Source organism: Arvicanthis niloticus, chromosome 18 (assembly GCF_011762505.2).
Source record: "Arvicanthis niloticus isolate mArvNil1 chromosome 18, mArvNil1.pat.X, whole genome shotgun sequence".
Lineage (NCBI taxonomy): Eukaryota > Metazoa > Chordata > Mammalia > Rodentia > Muridae > Arvicanthis > Arvicanthis niloticus.
This window is the reverse complement of record NC_047675.1, coordinates 5281870-5303827: the sequence shown is the minus strand read 5'-3', so window position 1 is coordinate 5303827 and position 21958 is coordinate 5281870. Positions and strand designations below refer to the sequence as shown.

Sequence of the window (21958 nt, the reverse complement as noted above, 5' to 3'; positions counted from 1 at the left end):
GTACTACAGGCAGAAGTTAGTCCTCTTAGGCATCCGCTCTCTTAACAGTCTTTAATCTCTGTCCCCTCCCCCAGCTTCTAGTCATGTTGTTTTTGTGTGAAATCATCATTTTTAGCATACTTGTATTAATGAGAATATGCTGGGTTTTTTTTTTTTTTTTTAATTGTCTAGACCAGCATACTCCTTGGTCTCCCAGGGCCTGCATGTGGCTCCTGCACACTTGGGTTTCCTGCTTTAGATAGATCTCTGCGTGTTTGCTTACAGTCCGACCTGCCTTCAGCATCTAGCTTAACCTTCACATCAGAATGTGGAGTGTCCACATGCACCGTCCTCTCTTGATCGTCTTGTCTGTCATTAACACAATAGTACCTCTGGCCGTTGATATTTGCCCTTTCATTTACGTTTTAATTTATGTGGGGTGTGTGTGTGTGTGTGTGTGTGTGTGTGTGTGCGCGCGCCTGATATTTACTCTTTAATTTCCCTCACTAACAATTATTTCCCTATAAAAAGCTCCTTTGGAAGACCCCATTTCTATCTGTATATCACCACGTATCTCTCCTGCTATTAAGTCTGCTTTCTGCCCTTCTTCCTTCTGGAGAAAGATGAAAGGCACTCACTGGGGCATTCCACAGCATCAGTCTGTGTTTCCTTTTTCTAGCTTTTAATTTATATTTGTAAATTTGGTTTCCACCGTCACCTCCAGTCTTCTGTTCTCCCATTTCTATATACCAGGCGCGCTGTACCAACCATAGTAGTGAAATGAGCTGATTCAACCCAGATTACAGTGTATGTGAACAGTGGTTTGGGGAAAACCACTGAACTGAGTTTACTAGTCCCAAGGAACAAGGCTAGTGAAGTCACAGTGGGAGGGGGAAGAGAGAGAGAGAGGGAAAGAAGAGAGGAAAATAGAGGGGAGAGATGGAACCGTCTGGATTATTTAGGGAAGAGCCTCTGGGAGAGGAAAGTTCAAGGTAGAGGGTGGGTGTGCCAGGTAGAGTGAGACTGAGGGATGCTGGGAGAACCTGGAGACTGAGTCTGCTTTGGTGTGTAAAATAATCACCTCAGGTGTTTGTCTAGGGTCACAATAGCAATAAGTAGGCTCTTACTAAGCTGATCAAGTTTCTTTTAAATCAAAATTTCTATGAGGCCATTAAAAGCAACACAAAGCCTTAAGAAGGTGGTGCTGCCTGGTTTCCAACTAGGATATTGATGGTCCCTTCCAGAATGAGTGCTTATCCCAATTTCTAGAGAATGGACAGCTGCATGTTGGTCACATAGGACCCCATTTGCAACGCTGAACAAAAATGCCTTATCTTTGCAGCATGATACAGAAATGCTGTATCCTCAGTCTCTGGAAGGCAAATTGACAGGAAACCCCACAACAGCTGTGATTCTGACCTGGGCAGTGTGTAAATGCAGCTACGGCCTCTGGCGGGTAGAAAGTAATGCGGCAGAATTAGATTTCTTGGGCTTTTGCTGATGTGTATGACTTGTGGGTTATTATTCACTGAAGTCAGTCAATCCAAAGCTATTACTTACCTGTACACTCGGTGAGGTGACAGGTGACTTCATTGCCAGTGAAGAATTGCTAGCTCAGGCTCCTCGGAGGACATGACATCATAGGTCAAGGTATTTCAAATGTCCCAAAGTCAACCCCCCTCCCCCCCCCCCCAATAAAGTAGTTTTCTCTAAACAGGTTTTCTTCTATTGTAATTGATGGAGCTGAGTCCTTGACAAGTAATCTTTTTAGGCTCCCTGCACAGAAGAAAATCTCTTTTAAGAAATACCAGGTATTTCTGCTTTCTCACTAGTCTGCCCATCAGAAGGCATGGACCTGTGTTCTGGTGTACTCCAGATGGCTGTGTCCCATGATGCCTCTTTTCTGCCTGGGAACGTTGGCACCTATGGTGCCTCTGTGTCTTAGTCAGGGTTTCTATTCCTGCACAAACATCATGTCCAAGGAGCAAGTTGGGGAGGAAAGGATTTATTCAGCTTACACTTCCACAGTGCTGTTCATCACCAAAGGAAATCAGGACAGGAACTCACACAGGGCAGGAACTTGGAGGCAGGAGCTGATGCAGAGGCCATGGAGACATGCTGCTTACTGACTTGCTTCCCCTGGATGCTCAGCTTGCTTTCTTATAGAAAAGGACTACCAGCCCAGGGATGGCACCACCCACAATGGACCCTCCCCTGTTGATCACTAATTGAGAAAAGGCCTTACAGCTGGATCTCATGGAGGCATTTCCTCAAGGGAGGCTCCTTTCTCTGTGAAAACTCCAGCTTGTGTCAAGCTGACACACAAAACCAGCCAGTACACCCTCACTCTGGGCATTCGAAAGTTCTCAGGACAAGAATGCTTCCTACATGCTGAGACACTTGGTTTTGGCTGTTAGAAACAGTAAGACATTCTCAGAATAACAGTACACGCTCTTAACTGTTGAGCTGTCTGTCTCCCCAGCACACCATTAAAAAAATATTTGATTCTTTGAGAATTTCCTACAATGTATTTTGATCATACATACTTACTCCCTCAACTCTCACCAGGTCCACTCTGCATTTACTAACCCACCCAACATTATGTCCTTCAAACAATAAACAAGCAAAAAAAAAAAAAAAAAGCCGTAAAGTCCAATTTGTGGTGCTCATATATTTTTAGGTGTGTGGCCATGTGCTGGACTGTGATTGGTCTACCAGTAGTAGCATCCTTAAAGCAAATGGAGTCTCCTTTTCCCAGCCTCTGAAAGCTGCTGGTAGCCCAGCTAAGGGTGGGATTCATGCTTACCTCTCTCTCCATGCTGGGAGGTTGCCTTGGCTACATCTTGTGACTTGCATCACCATGCCTGGCAGCTCATCTGCACGTCTGCCCTGTTGTGTCCAGGAAACACCATTTCTGTTTAGTCATCCTCTGTCTCTTGTTCTTAGAGTCATTCCACTCTCTCCTCATGATGGTTGGAGCCTCCCCTTGGGAGGGGGCAGTTGAATTGGGGTTTTATTAGGGCTGAGCCTTTCACAGTCTCCTGTTCTTTGTACCGTGACAGGGTTCATCCTGCCCTTTTTTTATTCTTAATGGAATAATAAGCTTTCTTTAAATTAGGTGGACTGGGGTTCCTCAGGGACGACCACTTGGCATTTCAAATCCCTTGAACAGTTTTATTGGAGATATGAAAAGACTCTTTAGACATGACATGTGGCTTCATATACCACAATAAGGCGTGCTTGGTGCACTGGAAGTTCAGAGAAAAATAATCAGCTCTTAATAGACTTCTGAAGAATTGGCACATACTCAGAAATGACAGAAGTCACGGGCAGACCTGGTCTTCTCTCTCTGCTCATTTCCAGCCTCTCCCGAGTGCCTGCCTCAACTGCACGCTCGTTGCTTCTTCGTACTGTAGTTTGTTTGAATTTCGTGCTCGCCTTGTTTTATGTGATGCTGAAGATTCACCCCATTCACCTGCCACATCCCAAGAAAACTGTCTACTGCTGAGTGACAGCCCTCAGCCCCGCCTATGTATGCCCAGCCCTTCTTAGACCCAGACAGGCAAATGTTCCTAGTTGGTACCATAGGTTTTTGTTTGTTTGTTTGTTTGTTTTTGTTTGTTTGGTTGTTTGGTTTGGTTTTTCGAGATAGGGTTTCTCTGTGTAGCCCTGGCTGTCCTGGAACTCGCTCTGTAGATTGGGCTGGCCTTGAACTCAGAAATCCGCCTGCCTCTGCCTCCCAAGTGCTGGGATTAAAGGCGTGGGCACCACCGCCCGGCTAGCCTCTTTTCTTAGGAATGTGTAACCTGTCAGTTTCAGTGAAGCTCTTGAAGCTAATCACAGGGCCTGTATATGTGGCCATCAACAAACCATAAAGGTCTATGCAGAACCTTGGGGGCCATAATTTGTCCTGTATAGTTTCTTGCTCGGGTGGTCGGGTGGTTTTGGTAACTGTGTCATGCGTGTGTGTGTGTGTGTGTGTGTGTGTGTGTGTGTGTGTGTGTTGATGTCTGAGTCTTTCTGCTGTGCTGTAACTGCACATTCTGAATTTTGGGGAGTTTGAGTTTTAAATCATAGTGTTGACTATCCATATAGCATGTTTGCACATTGGAAAATGTAGAATTTTTGCTGCTTGAGACTCCAGAGAATGAGTAACTCTTACAGTTAAGTCTTGCCTGACTTTGGTTTTCCTTTTGCTTTCATTGTTTTTCATTGCTAAAGATTTCTCTTGCTTTGATGCCATTGTTGTGATTTATCGTTATTTCCTGCCTATGAACTGGTCAGCTGTGACTCCAGAGTAAATAATGTAGGGCCTCATTAGCCTGCTCTGTCAGTGGGGATACAGCTTAGGAAAGGCATTGATTCCAGTCAGACAGGCCTGGCCTTGCACCCCCTTTCTTCTTCCAAAAGTCTTAGAAAAGATTATGTAAGTTATTCAAGCAAAGTGAGCTTAGCAAGATTATCCATAAAAGGCAAAGGAAAACACCCGCCCTCCGCAGTGGCAAGCCTTCAAGGCACCACAGTTAATACGCCCAGTTACTGCTCTCCTGGGAGCTGCAGGCAGCCACCTGCTGGCAGTTTGCTAACCCTGAGAGCCCAACAGCATCTTCTTAAACTTGGCCCCAGCTTCCTGTTCTGTTGGTTACATAATCTGCCCACCAAGCAGCTCGAGGAGATGACCACTGTGGCCCTGGAGCAGCCCTGGGTCTTGACCTTAGGTTGAATTGTTCAGCGGTCCCAGAGGACGGAGCCTGGCCTCCTCCCCAAGCCTTGATGTTTGGGAATCTCTCAGAAAAGTCATGTGGTATCACATGGCCAAGACCTGGGAAACCACCAAGACTCATCTACCAGTTATTTGGTGCATAATGGGTGATGGCAGTTGTCACAGTCAGCTTGATGAGTGACCTAAGCGCTTTTCTTTGTAGAGCTTGGCTGTATGTTCAGGCCTCCTGTTAGGTAGCTACTATTTTCTACAAGGAATTGAGCTGGTGGAAGCCTTCTCATCAGGGACCCTATTGGACTGCAACCCTCAGATCTCTAACGGCCTGTAATTTTCTGAAATGAAGCTTCAGTTCCTTTCTGTTCTGCTAGCAGGCTCGTTTACCCTTCATACCTGATTCCACAGCAGTGATGTGGAAGGAAGGAAATGGAATCATTCTCTAAGATTGGGTCGAAGATGTAACTCTAAGATGATTCTGTTATGGTGAGACCAAGAGCTTGCTCTGGGAGTAAACCTTATGAGTCCATGTAAAGAGATAGCTGTGGCCTTTCTGATTAAAGGGGAAGCTCACACAGGATGTCCAGCATCCTCCAGACTGAGTTCTAAATGTGACTGTATTCCTTAAGAGTACAGGCATGGATGCTTTTCATGCTCCTTCCCCTTCTCTCCCTACATGTTCTTGCTACAGGGTGAGCAAGTTACTGTTTTTGCAATTGACTTTAATTTGATTGGCCAGCACCCTCCTTCAGAGAGCCAGTGGGAAATAGCCTCAGAAAGCATCAGCTGCCCCATAGATTGCCCTGGGTGTTTATAGATTCAGGCCCTACCCAGGCACTCTAGTCTTACTGGCTTTGTAAATAAAGTTTTATTGCAAAACAGTCACACTTAGTCCTTTGTGATTTGTCTTTTCTTCACAAGGCTGCCAGAGTTGGGTCAGGTAAGAAGACTCTATGGCTTTCAAGTCCCTTTTTTGGAAGAAGTCAAATGAATCTCCAGATTAAACCAGTATTTTCTTGAAAGCCTGTCTCAGTGCAGATGCATACCACCACAGTGGCCATGTCTGCTGGATGCTGGGCATTTTCTCAGAATAACCTTTATACATCCTTTTTTTTGCCATTGAATGAAGCAGAAGTTTCCATTCTGGGATTTGGATATTTTAGTATGTAACTGTAATGCAGCATCTATTTGTATTTTTCATAACATTTATTTTGTTTATATTTGTTTTTTATAACTTTTATTTTGGAATAGTTTAATATCTACAGAAAAGTTATAAAAACAGAACCAGATCTTCATTCCGCTGGCCTTCTCTTCTTCCACAGAACGCTAATACCTTTGCTAAAACATGCAGTTAGCACTTATGCTATACGTGCCTTGGCTTTTGGTCAGAACAGTGACTGCACACAGTTGTTTCAGAAGGGTGGTCTGGACCAGAAATGCAGCAGCAAGTGCCAGGGGCGGTAGTCACTGCCCCTCACTGTGCTCCTCTCTGGACCTTCCACCTGGTACATCATTTAAACTATACACTGGTCCAGCTTACTGACTGTCCTCTCTTTTTCTGAGAGTGTAATGTTCCATTGCTGACTCAGGAACAGATCAATGTAATATGTCTGTGATACACCAGCCTCTGGGAGTATACGGTCATGCTCTTCCATCTTGTTCCTGTCGTCCATTTCAAATAGAAAAGTGAGTATATTTAAGGGGGTGAAAGCACACACAAGCCCACAGCCAGCATATGACGCACCAGCCTTGGCATTCAGGTCTGTCTGTAGAGCGAGTGGTGTCATGATGGTTTGGGCATGTGTATGATTACAGTCCCTTGTAGCTGTTCTTACCTTTAGCCCAGGGTCTGTCTCCTGAGTCCTCTGAACACAGATCGCTGGCCCTTCCTCTGTTGTCTTATTCTAGCCACTCAGAACATGTTCTCCATTGTCTTACCCAGACATAACCTTGAGTAAACCCTGTCACCTTTCTGAGATTGTCTTTCTGAGCATGTGTCATGGAATGTTAAGGTGGTGGAGATTGAGCGAGTGAGTGAGTGAGCTAGCATAGACAAGCTGGGTCTATCGAACATACCTAACAGGGCCTGTGTGTGAAAGATGAGGAAGACATGGAAGAAGGCCTCTCACTCCCCTCCAGGAAGCCTTACTGATGTTCAAGAGGTGTTCAGTGCTTCCTTTTTTGTTCCTGTGATAGATCTGTGCAGATTGCCCCATGGCACCAGTCATGGCTACCCTAACCCCAGCACTGCCTGACCACTTCTGAAGAGCAGGCAGTGTTACAGCCTCCATGGTGTCCCCAGGGCAGCCCCGGATGAGTATCCCCTCACAGGGATGTCTGTGTCTCTTATCCTCCTTGCTGTGAGCCCATTTGGAGTGAAACAGTTTGCTTGCTGTGGAGTCCCCCCTTTTGAACACTGAGGAATGACTGGCATTAATTTTACAAAGACATTTCTCATAATCTACACAGCCTCAATATTTCATTTTGTCTTTATTAACATTTTCAAACACTTGGTTGAGACAGCTGTTCAGGACTTAGACTGTTTATTTCCCAGACAGCATGAGATTATTGCACTAACGTGTAAGCTTCTGCTCAGAGGCCTTGCAGATGAAGTTGTGAGAATCACACATTCCTGAGTAGATTTCAGTTTGATTCTAATAACATGTAGTAAGCATCTGAGACTGTGGAGGGTGTAGTCACTTCTAATAAAGCAGTCATTTTTTGACACTGTTTCTCTGCTGTGAGTTTTAAGTTGTTCTCGTTGTTTTGCATCCAACTCGTCTTCCTTTGCCAGTGGGGCTCAAAGCTGACCCATCTGCTCTGCTGAAGAAATTCTGTGGTTTTCTGGGGACCATAGCAACTCCAAAGGCTGCAGGCCCTCCTCACCATTTGGGAATGCTGTGCTCTTCTGACATAAGAACCTGTTAGCACTCAGAAAGTGCAGCCTCCAGTGCTGAGGTCGATTGGCCTGCAGTGCTGATTCGTTTCACATTACAGAATTCAACTCTGCAAGTAGACATGTTGATAGCTAGCACCATTTTGTGCTGTTTGCCACTGGGAAAATCTCTAGGATCGTTGCCTAATGTGCACACCTGTTTCTCCAAAGCAAGAATATCTAGTCTTCCTATACAAGAGTGCTTTGTTTTCACTAAGGCTGACTTTCTCTCCCAGCCCCGTGTGGTGTGTGTGTGTGTGTGTGTGTGTGTGTGTGTGTGTGTGTGTATGTGTTTAATTTATCTCCTCTCTCCTGCCTTTCTCCCCAACTCCACCACCATGTCCCAACCACTCATGGCAACTTCAGTTGCCCCAACTGAATAAGGACTGTCTGTAGTGACAGACAGTCACTGTGTATTGTCAGCAATGTGCTCCTGAGTTTGAAATCTCCGTGTATCTTTTAGTGAAACCCTTGTTTCTCCTTGTCCCTTTCCGTGAGAAGGGAGCAGTCTCCCTTCGTTGGAGGCTGATGGTATTTATTCTTCCATCCTCCATAGGAGAAGCTGCAGGAAGTGTGTCAGCTGGAAAGTCTTTCTCTGTAATTTATCCCTGTTTCGGTAAATGCGGTTTCAGAGCTTTTCAGGAGGACTGCCTGTTGTTTGTTTTGTTTTCTTTGGAAAGCACAATGTTGCTTTCAAGAAACTGTGGAACTTAGGTGCTTCACGTAATGACGTAGTGCTCACTCCTCCCTAGGGTTAGTGGGCTGTGTTTGCCCAGTGGAGGAGGCAAGAATTAGCCATAGCAGTGGGAAGAGAACAACAAGGTTTCCAGATTTTAAGTTGAGAGGACTTTTCATTTGATAAAGCTGGAGCACTCATCTGATGTTCAATTATTCTGATGTCACCAGTCCTTTTCATTATTTAACCCAGAGACTCTTAGCCAGGTTCTCATGTGAACCATAAAATACACAGGATGATTGGGGTGATCATCCCTACGGTTTCCCGGTGATAATATGGCTAAGAACTGTGGCGGGTCCAAAGTTGTGTTGTGTCTGCACACTATTGAATTAGCCTGCCAGGTGTGTGGACCCTGGAAGAAAATACAGGAATCCTAGCCCTAAGCCACTGACAGTAGTCAGAACATCAGTACTTCTTGTCCCATGTCCACAGGGTGATAGAACAGGGACCAGGCGATAACTGGAGGAGTGTGGGAGAGGAATCCAGGTCATCTAGAAACAGGATGAAGCCTGCTCTTTGTTCCAGAGAGTCACAGTCTCTGCTGTCTTCAAGTCCATTTTCCGTACAGATATTCTCCAAAACCTAGTCCAGAATCAAGGTGTCTAGATGATTGGATGTGCAGAGGCATAAAGAAGCCCAGGGAGAAGGATTTACCGTCAGATACATGGGCAGAACTGCACTAGATGAGAGCAGAGATGGCTAATTCATTAGGTACATGGGAGACTCAGGACCCTGGTGGGATGCTGCTGTGCCTGCCATTCCATAGAACCTGGTAGCTCTCCCTCAGGACGTGCTAGTTGCACAAAATAACATTTTCTTACATAATCTATAAGCTGTACTTCAACCATGTTTTCTGTCACTACTTTCTCTCAGACTGTCTCCCTTCCTGTCTCCCTCCTTCCATTTTTCCAATAGCCCTACAGTTTACTTTCATTCTCCTGGGAGATTATTTTTCTCCACTATTTTTGAGGAAAAGTACATAGGGTGTTTGAAACAATTAAGTATTAATATTTTAAGCCATATTACAATAAGCAATTAACCAAAATCTGGATGGTTACATGAACCATCTCATCTGTGGTTTTAGGAGGGTGGTTCTTTAAAGAGCTGGATGGCAAAGGTGAATCCTAACATGGTCTGTGCCTGGGGTCCTAGTGTCAACCTGTGCAGTTGAGGGTATTTATTTGCCTGCTTAATGCCCTATTCCGCTCTTTCTGAGAGATGAGGGTTGAAACGTCTCTTCTGCCATGCAAATCTTCCCTCAACAAGGCTGCTCATTCTCCAAGAGACTTGGGATCTTTCCTGGACACTGTCTCCAGACTTGCATTTTACTGGTATTTGTGAGCATCACAACCCTCTGAGCCTGTGAAAGTTTAAAGGAGACTGGCTGTTTCAGAAGGACTAGGAGATGTGGCCTTGTTGCAGGAGATGTGTCACTGGGGTTGGATTTGAGGTTTCAAAAGCCCACACCAAGTCCAGTCTCATTCCCTCTATGTGCCTCCATTTTGCAGATCAGATATGAGCTCTTATCCGCTGTTCCAACTTTATAGTGCCTATCTGCTGCCGCGCTTCCTTCCATAACGATCATAACTCGCCCTCTGAAACTTTTGAGTAAGCCCTCAATTCATTGCTTCCTTTTGTAATTTAGCTTGGGCATGGTGTCTCTTCACAGCAATAGAACAGTAACTAATGCAGTGTGTGTGTGTGTGTGTGTGTGTGTGTGTGTGTGTGTGTGTGTGTGTGTTTGTGTGTGTGTTGTGGGCCTGGAATAAGCCAAGAACACAGATATAGAAATTTAAGTACGAGTGTGTTGGCTCAAATTGAAAGGCTTTCTTGGTAAACTAGCTAGTGTGAGATAGCATCGCTTAGTGATGTTGAACAAATAATACAGAAAGACAGAGAACAGCACCTTTGAGAACCTGACCCTGAACAGAGATGAGTTTCAGATGTGGGACAAGCTACAGCAAACAGTGCTAAGGAACAGGCTTATACCTTCAGTGTCTGTTCTTCTAGTAGCTCTGTCACTTTCCAAGAGGGGAGGGCTATTTTCTCTTTCACAAACACAGAGACAAAAGGAAAACACAAAAGTAAAGATGTGGGGTGATGTAGGCAGTAGCTGTGTGAGTTATCACCTTCATCTTTACAGGGCCCGTCCTCAGCCATGCAGTTTGTCTTCACTGAAGCCGTCCTCCCCCAACCCCCCGACCCCCGTCCACTGATGCATGGCCACCCATCCTTTAATCTGTTCACTCCCCGTGTCTAGGCAGACTCGAGGGAGTGTGGTACAGCATCTCATCTTTGGCCGTGGCTACCACAATCTCCTGGCACCTTGAATAATTGCCATGAGATTAAATGGCAACTGTTGGGATGTCTGTGGCCTTAAATTCTCCATGAGAGCCTTACTGTCCACCCTTCTCCCTTCCTGATTACTAAGACACCATTAGAGATTCATTTTCTTGTAAAGAATTCTGTAGCTAGGTGGTCCAGGTCACTAAGATTTATGTTTCTTGGCTCAAGCAGGTTTTTGGACTCCCCAAGTGGCCAGATAGAAGTTTGGTAAATAAAGTTCTTTTAAGAATACTATTTTTAATGAAACAGTTATTAAGCACCTGTCAGGGCAGTGATGTCGCCTGTCTTGCACGTGATGTCTGATGTCCATTTGGTTTACAGCTTCTCGTGGGGTGCACAGATGCTGGGGCAGGCTTTTGTGGGATTCTACCTGGCAGGAAAGGAGAGTTACGAGGAACAAAGAGCATAGCCCAGACCAGGGGTTGGGGAGTGGTGGGTACCAGGCTGGGAGACCCTGTTAGCAGTGTGGCATAGAATAGAGAGAGGCCTTCTGCTGAATGGGGAAGAGTTGAAGGGGGGGGGGGCAGCCTGGAATCTGGGTTGAAGGGCACAAGTTTTGCTCTAAAAGAGCGTAAGGCCGTGCTCAGAATGTGGAAGGACGCTGCTCACCAAAGCTGGTCTGAGCCGAGGGTGCTGAGTTGGTGATGAAGAGCGCTGTCAAGGTGAACGTGTGTGTGTGTGTGTGTGTGTGTGTGTGTGTGTGTGTGTGAGAAAACCTGAGTTAAAGGGGCTCTGTATATGTGTCTGTCTGTCCATCTCTTCATCCATCTTGTCTGTGTGTGGGGGGTGTGTGTGTGTTGGTTAGTGGTCCAGTACTTCCTGAGCGAGTGCCAGGCTCTGGGTTCCAGTGCAGCACCACAGAGGAAGACAAGAAGGTAGACAGTGAGTGTGCTTTCCGTGTGTTGATTTTTTTGGGGGTGGGGGGTGGTTAGTTGGTTGTAGGTAGGACTTAGTGGCCCAAGATTTTAACTCCTAAGACTTGGGATGCAGAGGGCAGCAAATCTGTAATTTCTAGGCTGGTCAGGGATCAGAAGAAGAAGAAAAGGAAAGAGAAAAGAGAAGTTTATATACCATAGCCACAAGGCTCTAGATCTGAGGTGATTGGTGTGAAACCCACATTGGTGGTTATATGTTCAGGGGCCCGCACTGATCAGTTTGTGATTAATTTGACACAAGCTAAAGCTACCTGGGAAGAAGGAACCTCAAGTGAGAAAATGCCTCCGCCAGCTTAACCTGGGCAAGTGCATGCGGGCAGTTTCTTGATTGGCAGTTGATGTGGGAGGGGCTACCCTACTGTAGGCTATGCCACCACTGGGCAAGTGGTCCTGGGGTGTATAAAAAGCAAGGTGAGTGAGCTGCAGCAAGCAAGCCAGTAAGCAGCGATCTTCTATGGCCTCTGCCTCAGCTCCTGCTTGAGTTTCTGCCCTGACAGACCTTGGAGCAAACCCTTTTCTCCCCAGGCTGCTTTTTGTCAGTGGTGTTTATGATAGCAGTTGAAGGCAAACTCTGGGATAAGCCCTCCCAAGACTCTGCTCACTCACCTCTTCAATTTTTTTTTGAGATTTTATTTACATTTTAAATTCTAAGAAATGACCCAAATGCCAACAATTGTTTGTTGATCTGTCCTTTAAACTCTAGTCTTTTGTTATTTCTGCAGGGATCTTGATTGTCTGTAGCAAAGTTTTCTGAGTTCCCACATGTAAATACCAGTTGAAGGACCTATCAGCATTAAAGTGCTATGTGCTGGTCTCTCGGCCTCGGGTCATGTGCTTAATGTTTAAGCTGTGTGACTTTCCCTCTAAGTAGAAGAAATGAGTAAAGTGGCCGCCTACCACACAGAACCCCGACTTCGGGTCTTTAACTTAAGAGACTGTAAACTCAATGTGCATTCCATAGAAACAAGTTCTGAGTTTTCGTCTTCTCTTAGGTGGGTCATAGGTGGTGCTGTTCTCACTTAAAGCTGTGCAGCAGCAGTGTGATGTCATGGTGTGCACTCTGCTTCTAAGTACCTATGTTAGATGTGGTCTGTCTCAGTTTACTGTTTGCAGCTTTGATAGGTTTATCTGAACCTAACCTCATTCTCAGCCAAGGATCCTCTGCTTCTGAGAAACCCATGGCACTATCTGGGGAGTTAGCTTTTCTGCATAGTGAACTGATTGCTTCTGGTAGGTTTCCATTACTGTGACAAAACACCGTGACCATGAAACAACTTTGGAAGAAAAAGGTTTTATTTCATCTTTCAGTTGTAGCCCAGCATGGAAGGGCGGTCAGGGCAGGAACTCAAAGCAGGAAGCTGGGATCAGGAAAAGTTGACAGTAAACAACCAAAGCACTGATAATGGTGGTTGACCATTATCAGCCAGACAAGGTCAACTTCTGCACAAACATGGAGAAGTTCAGTAAAGTGTCTCTACCTTGGGGTGTAGCTGCTTCTGGAATGTCCGGGCGTAGTCCCGAGAGGGTACAGAGAGGACTCTATCCCAGTGGTTTGAAGAAACACGGGTGCTGGTGTCCTGACCATCTGAGCTTGGACCATTGTGTAATTGTTTACGAGTGTTCGTGGAATTAATCCTGTCTTTTAAATGTATCCTTAGGCCAAGCCAGACCCGGCCATCCATGGTGCAGTGGCTAAATATGCAATCTCCAACCACACCAAGCTCCAACCCAGCTGGGACACCTCCCTCGCCCAGGATGTCACCGTTCCCCCTCTCTCCTGCTGCCTCCATTGTAGACAAGCTTCCTGAGTGGTACGTGCTCCGGGATGTGATGTGGGATAACACGGTGGCACACACAAGGATCGTGGCATCCCTCTTAGAAGATGCTTGCCCGGGATGCCTTGGCATTGACAGCCATGTTTGTATCAGGGCTGTACCTCATCTCAGAAGCAAGAGCACTCACTCCTGGGTATTGTTGGGCTTGGTTTTACATATGCCCTGCTCCTCCTGTATATTTGAAATTATCTAGGTAAATTTAATACCTAATGATGTAAATGCTTTATAAACCTTTGCTGTACTGTTTTGTTCAGGAAAGTCATGAGAAGAAAGTCTGAATGTATTATACAATACAGATGACATTTTTAAAAAAAATACCTTGAGTCAGTGGTTGGTTGAATGGGTAGATGTGGAACCTGTTGGCTGTAACAGTTGGAGGTTCTTGAGAAGAATTTGTGGTGGATGAGCCTTGTGGGAACCTACTCTCTCTTTCTCGTCCGTATCCGTTTATGAAATTAGGTACTTTGGAAGAACTTTTTATATGCAAATGTAAAGCACATTTTTCACTGAAAAGGGAGGCAGAGTGGATGCTGCTAACTTCCATAGACATTGCATGACCAGTTTGTCATAGACAGAGGAGCAAGTCAGTCACCCTGGGTCTTGGCTGACATGATTCTTACCATCAAGGACTTCCTTGTCTCCAGGAAGCTGCGACCTTTCTTCCTTGGCTTAGATCTAGTCAAATATGGCTTCTGTCTTAGTCAGGGTTTCTATTCCTGCACAAACATCATGTCCAAGAAGCAAGTTTAGGAGAAAAGGATTTATTCAGCTTACATTTCCACATTGCTGGCCATCACCAAAGGAAATCAGGACAGGAACTCACATAGGGCAGGAGCCTGAAGGCAGGAGCTGATGCAGAGGCCATGGAGGGGTGCTGCTTACTGGCTTGTTTCCCCTGGCTTGCTCAGCTTGCTTTCTTATAGAACTCAAGACTACCAGCCCAGGGATGGTACCACCCACAATGGACCCTCCCCTGTTGATCACTAATTGAGAAAAGGCCTTACAGCTGGATTTCATGAGGCATTTCCTCAGGGAGGCTCCTTTCTCTGTGATAACTCCAGCTTGTGTCAGGCTGACACAAAACCAGCCAGTACATCTTCTATCATTCCCTATTATGTGCCTCCCTCAGGAGGGCTCAGAACATGTTCTCACTAGTTAGGAGAAGCTGGGCCTTGTGTGCCTTTCAGGGGGGCAGAAAGGTCTATATAAAGAAGACCAAAGAAGGCATGGCAGCTTCTTCCAGAGTGCTGTGGGAACTGCAAGCATCATCTGTGGGCTCCCTGGGAACTTCCCTCCCCTACCTTTGCAAATGCACAGCTGAAGTGCTCGTAAGTAAACATGCCTTGTGTATCCCACAATGCTGAGCAGTGGGAAGGGACATCTCACCTAGCGGTGAGGAGAATCTGGTGAAGGGGTTCATAGACAGCTTTTCCAGAAGTCTCCTTAAGGAAACATTTGCTTTGGGAGCCCATCGTTTACTTGAAAGCCAAGTGCTGTGACTGCCTGATGCTCATGTCCCTGTCATTTCCTCTTCAGAAGGTGTTACCTCACTGCCAGCATGCAAATGAAATTGGGAAAGGGGGAGAGGGCTGGGAAGCGGCTGTCAGCTTGTTGGTCAAGCCTTCTGTGTTCTCTCTGCAGCGTTATCAATCGCAAGGCTCGTGCAGTGTACCCGTGTGAGGCCGAACACAGCTCGGAATTGTCATTTGAAATAGGAGCCATTTTTGAGGATGGTAAGTGCTGTCAAGAGCTCTGTGGTAGGAGACATCATGTCTTCCCTTAATATCCGCACATAGAGTGCCAGCCACTGGTTGTGGCCATGTTTTGGCACCAGCTTGTAGAGATGGCTTACTTGCCTGTAGCTAGGAGCTGTGTGTTGGTGGTGGAAAAGTGTTTCTTCTTTCTTCTTGGTTGTTTCTTATCCTTTTGTACCCATGTAGGTCTTCAATCATTTCTGATGGTGGCAGAAGCCAGTAGCACTTGAAGATGGAGTTTCTGATGTGCATCCTTCTGGTGTGCATCCTTCTGATGTGCATCCTTCTGGTGTGCATCCTTGGTTCTCCCTGACTCCACCATTCCTCCCCAAGCTCTTAAATGCTTCATGTGATCAGCAAGGAGTCTATAGAATTCAGAACGCTCTGACTGCTTTCTCCTGCACCGCTCCTGTGCTTTGCAGTTGTCTGCCAACTGCAACAGTGTGCGAGTCTTTATAGAGTTTGCATTTTAAATAAGGGTGTGGATTATAGTTGAATGTTTAATATTCATACACAGACATTTAGGAGCTATGCCTGTTTTAATATTTCACAAATTTCTCCTCTGGTGCAGTGAATATATTTTCCTCTCTTGCACTTGATTTCTTTCCTCCCTAGTCACACTCATTATGAAATTCATGGGTTGCTGTGGAAACGGTGATGTTGAGTGTGGGTGGAGCTCCCCAAAAGAGTTCCTAGGAAGCAGGGGAAACCTTGGATGCTGGAATGGAATGGCTGATTAGCCGGAATGTTTGGCTTCTGTGGAACATATCGCTGCAGTGCATGTGGCAGTCAGGAGCGCAGGGTTTGCTGAGGGTTGTTACATAGAAAGCAAGTTGTTTCCTTCCGGATAGACTCTGTATCTGCAGTGCTCACTCCTAGCGCCAGATAACATCAGACAAACAGCAGCAGCAGCCCTCACACAAGACTGGACTTTGTAGAGAAATTTCAGTGTTGGAGTGGAAGCAAGATTTTCCAACATACCACTGTGACATATGCACATACAGTTTTATCAGAAGGCTGTGGTCACACAGCCACCCTGTCATGTGTTGGAACAACACATTTTGGGAGGGACATTGTAGCATTGAAATTGTGATAAATTCTTATATTTTGTGAGTTACATGTGTACTGAGACAGCTTCCTCCGTCAGTGATTCTGTAAGGAATCCCTAGACTGTGAATAAGAGGCAGGTGGCGAAGCCCCCCCCCCCCCTCCTCTGGTTACACAGTAAGACTGGAAGTGGGTGTTTAGATGTCATCAAGACCAAAGTGTTACCGTGTTTGCTGAACATTCTCAGCCGGAGAGTTGAGTCTTTCTCTGGTGTCCTCGTTGGTGAGAAGTGGCTTCAGTTCCAGGCTACACATAGCTCAACCAAAGGAAATGTCTCCTCCTCCAGTTCCTTTATGAGAAAACCTTTCTAGAATTTACTTCTGAGTTTAACTGCCTTTGCATGCCTTTGGTGAGAACTGGGTCAAATGTTCACTCTACAGTTGTCACTGGGAGGACTCAGGTCAATGAGAACCACACTGGATATACGGGCAAACAGCCACGACACCTGTGTCTTCCTAAACCAACACTGTATAAAAGACAAAAGAAAGGCCAGAAGACAGCCCAGGAAGCCCACGGTCTCCATTGCCAGAGTCCCTTGCTGACTTTAGGAGCCTTCCTTTAAAAAGAGTCATAAACATGTGTATTCTCACCCACACACTTACACATAGATAGATAGATAGATAGATAGATAGATAGATAGATAGATAGATGAATAGATAGATGAATAGATAGATGAATAGATAGATAGATGGATGGATAAATAAATTGATAGATAGATAGATAGATAGATGAATAGATAGATAGATAGATAGATAGATAGATAGATAGATAGATGGATAAATTGATTGATAGATGGATGGATGGATGGATGGGTAGGTAGATAGATAGATAGATAGATAGATAGATAGATGAATAGATAGATAGGTAGGTAGATAGATAGGTAGATAGAGGTGGATAGGTGTGAGCGCACATGGACTAAAGCAGACTTACAATGCCTTGCCCTTTTGCTTTCTCTGGAAGCTGTGAGTGCTCTGTGCATTGGGTTTTTCATCCTAGTCTGCAAGGACGCATTAGTGTGATGTAGGAGCTTCGGAAGACTGAGCTTTAAATACTGTTGACCCCTGGGTTGCCGGCTGCCGTGCCATACAGGGCCCCTCATGGTATGCTGTAGATAAGGCTGCATGTAGCCAGGTTATATATCCCTTGGGCATGATGCACTGTAGTGTGGGTGTCCAGCTTTGTCTAGCATGCTGCCTGGAGCACCCAGGACATCTCAATAGTTCCTCAGCCTCTCCCCCAGGACTGTGTATTCCAACAAGTCTGCCTGGTATGCTGACTCTCTCTCTCCCTCCAGCATATGGATGTCTCATTTTCTGTGAGACCTGTGTCTTGCAGGTGCCTCCCCAAGTCTTTTATTGTGGTGCCCATGAGCTCAGTGGGAAGTTTTCAGACAGCTGTTCCCTAGGGACAGGCCTTAAAGAGCACAGTAAATTGGAGCCTTAATGCAGGGAGTGTTCTTTCCTTACTGTACACACTTTATCTTCAGTGCAGAGTTGATCTCTCAACTTGTGAAAAGCAGATATTAATCAGAATGTTACTAAAGCCCCTCCTCAGATGGGGGTGAGGTCTTCCCGTCTGACAGCCAACATGAAATAAAACCGTTGGCAGGTCATAGGACCCGTGGAGCCAGGCAGTGCTCCAGGAAGCCACTGTTTACAGGTCAGTCTGCAGGAGTGTCTTCAGGAACGCTCTCTTGTTGTAGACCTCCGACCCTCAGCATCCCCGACACCCAAGGCTGATTTCTGGAGCTCATGCAGTAGTTTAGAATCTTCTAGCAAGAACAAGGATCCTGCAGTGTGATTCATGTTTGTAATGTAGGCAAGGACAGAGACCAGTTGGTTTATGGCAGTCAGTGGCCTGAAATGACCCCAGGCCTTCACTGTTCCTAGTTAGGGCTTTGGGACAATCACAAACAGGAATCTCAGACAAGCAAATGAAAGGAGAAGGGACCTTTAGTAAGTAAGTGTGCTACTCTGGGATGCCTGCCTGCCTGCCTGCCTGCCTGCCTTCCTTCCTTCCTGCCTTCCTTCCTTCCTTCCTTCCTTCCTGCCTTCCTTCCTTTCTTTTTTTCCTTTTTTTAAAGAATTGCTATTTATTTTATGTATATGAGTACACTGCAGCTGTCTTCAGCCACACCAGAAGAAGACGTCAGATCCCATTGCAGATGGTTGTGAGCCACCATGTGGTTGCTGGGAATTGAACTCAGGACCTCTGGAAGAGCAGTCAGTGTTCCTACTACTGAGCCATCTCCAGCCTGCTCTTTCTCTTCTTACTATGAGGCCATGGACTTGGGCTCTGAATTCCAGTTCTTGGCTAAGGACTCGATTCTGCTATGGATGCAGTTTTGCAGAAATGTTACTGGTTCCATAGTTACTCTTGTTGCTGAATGGTAAATAGTGGTGGGACAGTATGTCAAAAGCACAGGACATAGCACTTCATACCATTCCAACGCTGGAGGGGGGAGCACGTCACACCTTTCCAACACTGGAGGGGGGAACATTTAATACCATTCCAGCGCTGGAAGGGGGAGTACTTCACACCATTCCAACACTGGAGGGTGAGCACTTCACACCATTCCAGCGCTGGAAGGGGAGATGAGAAACTAATTGTTGGTGAGACTGTAGAGACATTGGGGACCCTTGGGAACAGGAATGGGACAGCTCTGGAGAGGATACTTCTGTGGCTACTCAGAAATTGAGTAATGGAGTCATGTGAGACCCAATCTGAGTGCATACTCAGAGGAGGAGAGGCAGGGGTTCTAGTATCTGCATTCCCACATTGATAGCAGCAGCAGCACTCATAACTAGCCCAAAGATGGACACAACCACGTGCCCATCAGCACGTGTACTGACAAAATGTGGTGTGTACTTAGATAGGAGTGAGAGCAAGCCATCTCCAGAGTGGTTGGCCAGTGGTTGTGATTGAACCTGAGGATCTCCTAAGCGAAACAGGCCAGTACCAGTGGGACACGTGGATGATTCTGTCCTAGGAAACATCCAGGCTCTGAGATAGGAAGATTGAGGTCACCAGGAAACTTACATACAGAAGATCACCCAAAGTGAGTGACAGAACACAGAGCCACTGTGTCTCCTGCCACCACCATGGAAGCACAGCTGCCTTCTGTGCAGCAGATAGTTTGCAGTGTAGGAGAACTCTTGGAACCTTCTGCCAGCTCTTTCTGTCGCCAGAGCAGCTGCAGTGTGGTCCCTGCCAACGCTGGCCCTGCTCTCAGGTGGTAAAGGCATGAGAGAATGAACAGATACCTCTGAAGGCGTCACAGATGAGCTTCAGTGAGCTGTAGGGCCTCAGCCTGATTTACACTCTCCAGGGACACCATATTGCTGCAGGTAGCACATCTGAGGTAGTGGCTTTGCTGTTGAATCCAGTCCTTTCCCATACATTGGTTGCCATGGCCAGTAGAATGTATAGATGAAACCTTTAAGAATAGTGCTCTTAGTAACAGGGTCAGGGTCAAGGTCACTGAGGGGACAAAAAAATTGAATTGCTGTCTGCTGGGTCAGCATGAAAGCACACCTTAAATGGATTTGTTCATTTATTGCACAAGTGATTATATGTGAAGACACTGGGCTGGGTGCCTGGGAACATGAGTTCTGCATGTATGTTCTGCACTTTGTCGTCTCACGCTGGCCTTCTAGGCACACGTGGAACATGGAGGCATCATGAGGTCCCTCATCTGGTCTGGAATGGGGGCAAAGCCAATACCGACATTTGAGTCTGTACTGCCCAGGCGTGGTTAGAGTGTAAAATACTTAGGACCTAGGGAGCAACCAAGAAGAAGCCTTAAAGCTTCTTGGCAGATGGAAGACGGTTATCAGAAGGCCGTGACGATAGAGATAGTGGAATTCACAGTACTTCTCTCAAGGGAGAAAACAAATGGTTGCCTCAGTGGGGACAGTTCGAATGAACCATGAGTGGTCTCCAGTCGTGAGTGGGTCAAGAGTTGCTCGGTCGCAGTTGGCAGTCACAAAGCAAGAAGAGAGCTCAGCTCGCACTGAAGGAAAAGAAACACCACTTCATGAGACGATGTGTGCGCGCACGTCTGCGCACAGTTTCTAGTATAAAATAATTCCTTCCGGTTATGAGCCAGAGCTGCATTTCCCAGCTGGTTTCTGGGTTGTTCTGTAGATAAGCACTGTCCTCCACCCCAGGTGGGTGGTTACTACCCCTGGCCATAATTTGTGTTTCAGCTGGGGTCCCTTAAATTCTTTGGTATTTGATGTCAAAATGCTAGCCAGCTTGAGCCCTGGCTCCTCTGCTGTCCAGTCTGGGCCTTGTCGTGTGACTATGACGAGTACGTATTGATAGCTATAACGTGCTCAATAGCTAAGACCCAGACCTGCCTGCCGGAGCTCCTAACTAGTGTGGGAGTGAGATCAGTGGGTGCCCGGTTCCTGTAGTGGTTGAAAGGTTGAAGCAGACCTTTCTCAAGAGGAAGCCATCGCCCTGACTGAAGCAGAAGAGGTCCCTAGTGAAGAAGTAGAAAAGCATTCTAGGCAGTAAGTAAAGTAGTGTTTGCACAGAGGCCAGGAGGCCCCGGTGGGAGCCTCTGCTGATTCCTGCTCACTGCTTGATAGTGTGGGGAGTCTGGAATGGTAGGAGAGGCCCCATGCACGGGACCAATGCGCTTGCTTTGGACTTGAAGAGGGGAAAGGTGTGCCCTGTTCTGTGTCCCAGAGAGTGTATTAAGTCAGTACACAGTGAACTAGGAGCAAGACTGGAAACAGGGACTACATAGGGAAGCTCTGTGGTGGCCAGTGCTGGGCAGGAGCCTTCATGGTAGCTTCGTTGCTCAGTGCCCCAGAAGTGACTCTTTCATGGCTGCTCCATGAAGCCTGCAAGAAACCCTGAGGCATGGTGAGTGTCAGGCGTAAGCCCTGGGAGCAGGCTTGTAAACATGGTCTCTTCTTTTTCAGTTCAGACCTCAAGGGAACCCGGCTGGCTGGAAGGGACCCTGAACGGCAAGCGAGGGCTGATTCCACAGAATTACGTCAAGCTGCTATAGCTCCTGGCCGTGGGGGCTCCTGCTGATCCTGGCACCCCCAAGCACCAGCCTGGAAATAGCACCCAAACGCCACGGTCACGCTTAGGATCTGCGGTTCACCATGGGCACTCCAGGGCTGGGGAGGGCACAGAACTTGCCACCTAGGACTGTACAGATGCGGGCATGAGCAGAGCATGGCCGGTATTCATTGGTGGAGCAGATTCTCGTCTGACAGGCACTGGGAATTGTGATTTTTAATTCTCCAGCCCTAAGAACAGAGAGAGGGCAGTCCTTACCAGCAACCTCACTGTCCACACACCCACTGTCGGGTTGGGGGGAGGCGCTGTGCTACTCTCGAATGTCCAGAGCACATGTGACCTTGTGGGAGCAAGGGAGTCCCAACCTGGAGGGAAGCAGAGAGAAGCTTCTTCAAGCCTGTGCCTTCCTTCCTGCCTGTCTCTCCTGGCCCCAGGGCCTGCTCACTGGCAGCTGCACTAAACTCCTCTGTGTGCTTCAACAGCCTTTTCCTGGTGCTCACCTGAGTGCTGTTCGCCCTGTGTCACCTTGTGACCACAAGGCCCCTCTGTAAATGAAATAAAATGTAATTTACTA

General features: G+C 46.6%; 1 protein-coding gene across 2 annotated transcripts in view; it reads left to right on the top strand.

Annotated features, from left to right (window-relative positions):
• The window catches only part of Arhgap10 (Rho GTPase activating protein 10), a 238734-nt gene extending 216776 nt beyond the window's left edge, over positions 1 to 21958 (top strand). For both annotated transcript variants that reach the window (XR_013104773.1, XM_034522388.2), the window contains exons 21-23: positions 13307 to 13459; positions 15125 to 15216; positions 21279 to 21958. Coding sequence is in view for 1 of the 2 variants with exons in the window: in XM_034522388.2 (XP_034378279.1) it covers positions 13307 to 13459; positions 15125 to 15216; positions 21279 to 21367 (334 nt within the window). In the remaining variant the exon portion in view is untranslated. The remainder of the gene's footprint in view (positions 1 to 13306; positions 13460 to 15124; positions 15217 to 21278) is intronic.